A 6000-nucleotide genomic window follows, 5' to 3' on the forward strand; every position below is an offset into this window, starting at 1 on the left:
TGCAGCTTATACATCTTTACCGAGACGTGGGTCACTGATGTGATACCGAATGCTAACGTGGATCTACCGGGCTTTACTGCTGTGAGAGCCGACAGAGACACGAACGCTTGTGGGAAGAGCAGAGGTGGGGGCTCATCATATATGTGAACGAGCATTGGTGTTGCCCAGGACACGTCTCGGTGAAAAAGGTACTGTGTGGCCAGGACTTGGAACTGTTAGGCCATATTACTTGCCGAGGGTGCTAAGTCACGTGATCGTGCTCTGTGTTTACGTCCCACCAAGCGCGGACGCATCAGCTGCCTGTGAGAAGATGCACAGAGTAACAGCAAAGCTGCAGACAAAGCACCCCGAGGTGTTTATGGTCATATCTGGGGACTTTAACCATGCGTCCCTGGACTCCACCTTGACCTCCTTCTACCAGGCTGTAGACTGTCCCACAAGGCAGAACAGAACAATAGACCTGCTGTACACCAACGTGAAGGACGCCTACAGAGCCACCCTCTCCCCACACTTGGAAAGTCTGACCATAACCTGGTCCACCTGCAGCCACAGTACACCCCCTGGTCAAAAGGATGTCCAAAACCACTTGTTTAATAAGGAAGTGGTTACCTGAAGCAGAGGATGCTCTGAGGGACTGGTTTGACACCACCGACTGGGATGTACTGCTGAAAACACATGGCGAGGACATAGAGGAGCACACTCACTGTCTCACAGACTACCTTAACTTCTGCCTGGATGTAGTTTCCCCAAACAAGTCTGTCCGCTGTTACCCAAATAACAAACCTTGGGTAACACAAGATGTTAAAGCTGCCCTCAACAGGAAGAAGGTGGCCTTCATGAACAGAGACAGAGAGGCTATTCAATCAGCACAGCGGGAGGTGAAACAATGCCTGAAAGAAGCAAAGGACAACTACAGGAGGAAGGTGGAGAAGAAACTGAGTGAGAAACGCATGAAGGAGGTCTGGGATGGTGTCAACACCATCACAGGCTACAGATCAAAGGCCACAACAGCAGGGGGGACAGTGGAGGAAGCAAACAGGCTGAACAACTTCTTTAGCCGCTTTGACCAGCCTACTGTCCCCCCCTCCTCACTGCAGTGTATGACCCCCCTGACTCCACCCCCTGTACAGCAGACCAGGTGAGGAGAGAACTGAGGAGGCTCCACCCAAGGAAAGCAGCAGGCCCCGACAGGGTGCCTTCTCATCTGCTGAGGACCTGCGCTGCTGAACTGGGGGAACCACTCCAGCATGTCTTCAACCTCAGTCTCAGTCTGGGGAGAGTGCCTACCCTGTGGAAAACATCCTGTGTTGAAACTGCCCTACAACTACAGACCGGTGGCACCTCCTCAAGCCCCAAGTGCATCAGGCTCAGGACCCCCTACAGTTTGCCTACCGGGCAGGTGTGGGTGTGTAGGACACCATTCTCTACCTCCTACACCATGTTCAAGCACATCTGGACAAAGGGAGGGGCATAGTGAGGATTCTTTTCTTGGACTTCTCAAATGCCTCCATCCAGCCCCTGCTGCTACTGGACAAACTGAGGGAGATGTCAGTGGACCACTACTTGGTGTCCTGGATTGCTGACTACCTCACGGAGAGACCGCAGTACGTCAGACTAAAGGACACCACATCAGACACTGTCATCAGCAGCACCGGAGCTCCGCAGGGGACGGTGCTGCCCCCTCTCCTCTTCACCCTTTACACCTCAGACTTCTGCTACAACTCAGAACTGTGTCACATCCTGAAGTTTGCAGATGACACAGCCATTGTGGGGTGTATCAGGGATGATGGAGAGGATGAGTACAGAAGTGTAGTCAGCGACTTTGTCACCTGGAGTCAGGGGAACCATCTCCAGCTTAACACCGCAAAGACTAAGGAGCTGGTTATCGACTTCAGGAAGTCCAGCCCACAGCCACGTCCAGTGACCATCAGGGACGACGAAGTGGAGATTGTAGGCAACTACAAGTACCTCGGGTTGTGGCTGGACAACAAGCTGGACTGGACGTGCTGTACAGATCACCTGTACAAGAAGGGCCAGAGCCGTCTGTACTTCCTGCGAAGACTGGGAGCCTTCAACATCTGCAGGAAACTCCTGTGGCTGTTCTACCAGTCTGTGGTGGCCAGTACACTTTTTTATGCTGTTGTCTGCTGGGGGGTAACATAAACAAAAGGTGTGCTAACAGGCTGGACAGACTTATCAGGCGGGCCAGCTCTGTGGTCGGCATGAAGCTGGACTCCCTGGTGACAGTGGCAGAGAGGAGAACACTAAGAAAACCCCTGGCTATTGTCGACGATGCCAGTCATCCTCTGCACACTGTCATCAGCGCTCAGAGGAGCCTGAACAGTCACAGGCTGCTCCTTCCCAAGAGCAGGACCAACAGACTCAGAGACTCCTTTGTCCCCTGATCCATCAAACTTTACATCTCTGCTTTTGGCAGGAGGGGGAGAAGGAAGGGAGGAGCACAGCCCGCCTGATACAACACACGTGCAATAATTTATATGTGCAATAATTTATATGTGCAATAATCCATCTGTACCATTTATGCTGCTGTGTAATGTTTGTTTACATTTACTGCACTATACTACATTACCATTTATGCTGCTGTGCAAATTTTGTACATAATTCCTTTACATTTAATGCACTATATCACATGACCATCTATGCTGGTGTGCAATGTTTGTAAATAATTCCTCTTATCTTTTATTTTTTTACTGCACTATATTCCATTTTATTCTATTTTATTCTATTTAACTCTCGCTCTGACTGTTGGTGTTGTATTGCTGCTGGTACCCAAATTTCCCAGAGGGACCTTCCCAAAGGGATTAATAAAGTATATTCTATTCTATTCTATTCAGTACTGAATATATGACGTCACAGTGTCTGTATACTCATCAAGACTATCAGTTATCATTAGATGTTGTTACAGAGAACTGAGAATATGACTTAAACAGACAGAAATAATTCTTACAGTGTATAATTATTATCATTGAAATAACAAACTAATTTCAGTATTCTTTTAGCACACAAGCCAATACTGACATGCTTTCTTCCATTTTTTATTTGTGTGTTAAAATTGCAGTTCATACTGCAGCCAGGGTGGGTCCAAAAGCGAGTCAATCAAACCAATAGACTCCCATGTTAAAATGTCCAACTGTACAGCAGAAACAAACAAGTCAAGTTTTGGCAGAATGTCAACACAGCTCAGAGCCTCCCTCCCTCAGAGACTCAAAACAGAAACCTACGGATGACATTACAAAAGCTTCATCCGTAGTGATTTTATTTTCAATAAATGGTACATGGTTATGTTATCAAAGTCAAAGTCAAAGTCAGCTTTATTGTCAAATCTGCTATATGTGCTGGACATACAGAGAATCGAAATTACGTTACTCTCAACTAAGAACTTCAGATAAATATAAAGTGTCAAAAATGTACCTACAATGATGCAAACACAAAATGAAGGCACAATGCAGTGAGAGTGCAAAAGATGTAATAGTGCAAGACAGTTCAGTTGACATAATGTAAACAGTTATGCAAGCTTCCAAGCCATACATTATTCTGTTTATGACAGCTGCAGAAAATAAAGAAATCTGATACAAAATTATATGCATACTTAATAACAATTGAAATTTTTTGCTGTTATTAATTGCCTAATGTATAATAAACGAGTTTGACTGTTTATTCCACTCCTACCTAATCCAAGGCAGGATACCCTCAGACCTGACTTCCCCAGATTTCTGTTGAAAAACAAAACAAACAAGGTAGTGAGAGCAGTTAAATTTAAAACATCTTTATACAGTTAGAGACAAAATTTTATTAGCTGCCCTATGGTGAAGCCTTTTTGTTCAATGTTGTTTTGTTTGCATGCATATGTATAATAATATTATAGGATTTTTTTTGTTTTTGTTTTAAGCTAGTTAAAGTAAAAGTTGGATAAATAACTAACTAATAATTAACTAAATTACCTGTCAGGTAAGCATGTACCTATTTATTTGATTAGGGCTAAGGATATGTACAGTATGTAGGTATGTGATTTAGATGTGATTCACCACCTATGGCTTACAACTGAAATTATGTCGCCTTTAACCTCATTGCAGTAGTAACACCTTTAGCTCATTATTTACAATAAATTATCTGTGATCTTACCTGTAAATCATGCCAGTGACATAGGACATGGTGTCCCTTAAAGAAACATGGTTCATCCTTAGAAAATCTTCCAGGTTTTTAAGCTGAGCAGCAGCACGAACTTCTTTCAGGCGCTGAAACTCTGCTAACTGCTGGTTGCGCTGCTGCCTCTCTTCCTGTTCTAGTGCTTGCTCTGACACAAAGCAGCTCAGACCACTGTGCACACTCTCACTCATGGATGACAGGGACAGTATCTTGCCCCCAGACCCGCAGCTTCCACTGCTGATGCTACCGCTTCGATACATCCCGCTGTTGTCTCGGTTCACTGGTGGCACCCCACCACCACCCCCCGGTTTTGGCATCTACAAGTTGATGACAAAACTGAAATTGATGTCAAAGCCCAACAGGAGTGTGAGCAGGTACATCAATACTTACACACACCACACATGACTAAAGACAGCTGTGTTTAATGGCTCCAGCACTGTCTATGCTATCTGCATTGAAGCAGAAACACTGAATCATCTATAGGTGACTGACATATTGTATGTGAATAATTTGTCAAAATTTAAACATTACCACATGCGCATAAAATGCTGTTTCCAACAGTGCAAAATCTGGACATACATACGTGGTGGACATAGTGGAATTGTGGCGTGTATGATGATAATTATTTGTTGGCAAAAGTAACGTACATATAAGATAATTACAGTTAATTAACATTCTTTACTAAGTTTTTACTTATTAATAATGTATTGTTAAAGGTGTTGACAATATTTAGTTGAAATATTCCTTCATTGTTTTCATCCTCCTTCCATATATACATTTTCAAGCATTGTTTTAAGATAAATATTAGTTACTCATTTAATGCTATCTATAGTTTCATACAACAAACAGACATTATTTCACACAGTGCTGGGGTTACACATGCATCCAATTGTACCCACATATGTGGTGTATGTGTGCAATACAAAACAAACATACTCCAAATCCTGCTCATGTGAATACAAACAAATAATGGTGTGTAATCAGTTTAAATTTTAAGTAACTTTCCTCACACACAAACTCACAGAGCTCTTTCCATTTCCCTAACCTGAAAGCTGCATTGCCTATGCCAGAGAATTCCCATTCCATCAATAATTTATGACTCTCCTTTTCCATCTTGATGATGATGGAACATTTCATCTAGCCACTTTCACTAATGCTAAATATAACAACAGCTGTGTCCTGAGAAAGAGAAGAACAAGGACAAGCTATCTCGGTCCACCGAGGTCTTCTTCTTCTACCTACACCTCTTAGAGTAGTCAAGACATCAGCAATATATTTATGCAACATCATTCCTTTCACCTTATTATCAATCCATCCTCCATCCCACATTTACTAGGCTACTTACCCGAGAGGTTGGTGTTCGGCCGATGTAAGGGTTCTGGACTACACTACTCATGATGGAGTATGCTGATGGCAGATAAAGCAGTATTTGTTTAACCCAGTGTAAAGCCAGGCAGAGACCTTTCTGAATTGCTTTGAAAGTAGATGGTGTGGGAGTTACCATGGCTTTCTACTCCCTCCTACTTGGTCACATGGCACACAGAGAGCCCTATCAGCAACCCTGACTGCACTGCAGAGGCAAAAATAATCTTGCAAATAAATTATTTATTAGAACTAAAACAAGCATCTGCACTAAAACTTAAGTGTCTGCTACAACACAACGCAATCTAAAGCCCTGTCATGTGGTTGTTGAAGAGTTGTGTCTTTTTCTAGACACAATGTCTATGTTTTTCTACAAAGAAGAATATCTTTAACATAACATTATGGAGTTGGGTTTGCATTTTGATGATCTGTCTCCGCATTGGATTACTTATAATCTAATGTGGGTTACAT

General features: G+C 43.3%; 1 protein-coding gene across 1 annotated transcript in view; it reads right to left on the minus strand.

Moving 5' to 3' along the window:
* The window catches only part of LOC114438877 (voltage-gated potassium channel subunit beta-2-like), a 102298-nt gene extending 96672 nt beyond the window's left edge, over nucleotides 1-5626 (minus strand). Inside the window, exons 1-3 of the mRNA XM_028410500.1 lie at nucleotides 5513-5626; nucleotides 4144-4484; nucleotides 3691-3734 (exon numbers count right to left, since the gene is read on the minus strand). Coding sequence (XP_028266301.1) covers nucleotides 3691-3734; nucleotides 4144-4484; nucleotides 5513-5563 — 436 coding nt within the window. The 5' untranslated portion in view covers nucleotides 5564-5626. The remainder of the gene's footprint in view (nucleotides 1-3690; nucleotides 3735-4143; nucleotides 4485-5512) is intronic.
* Between the last annotated feature and the right edge of the window lie 374 nt (nucleotides 5627-6000).

The sequence above is a fragment of the Parambassis ranga genome, chromosome 7, assembly GCF_900634625.1.
Source record: "Parambassis ranga chromosome 7, fParRan2.1, whole genome shotgun sequence".
In the NCBI taxonomy this organism is placed as follows: domain Eukaryota; kingdom Metazoa; phylum Chordata; class Actinopteri; family Ambassidae; genus Parambassis; species Parambassis ranga.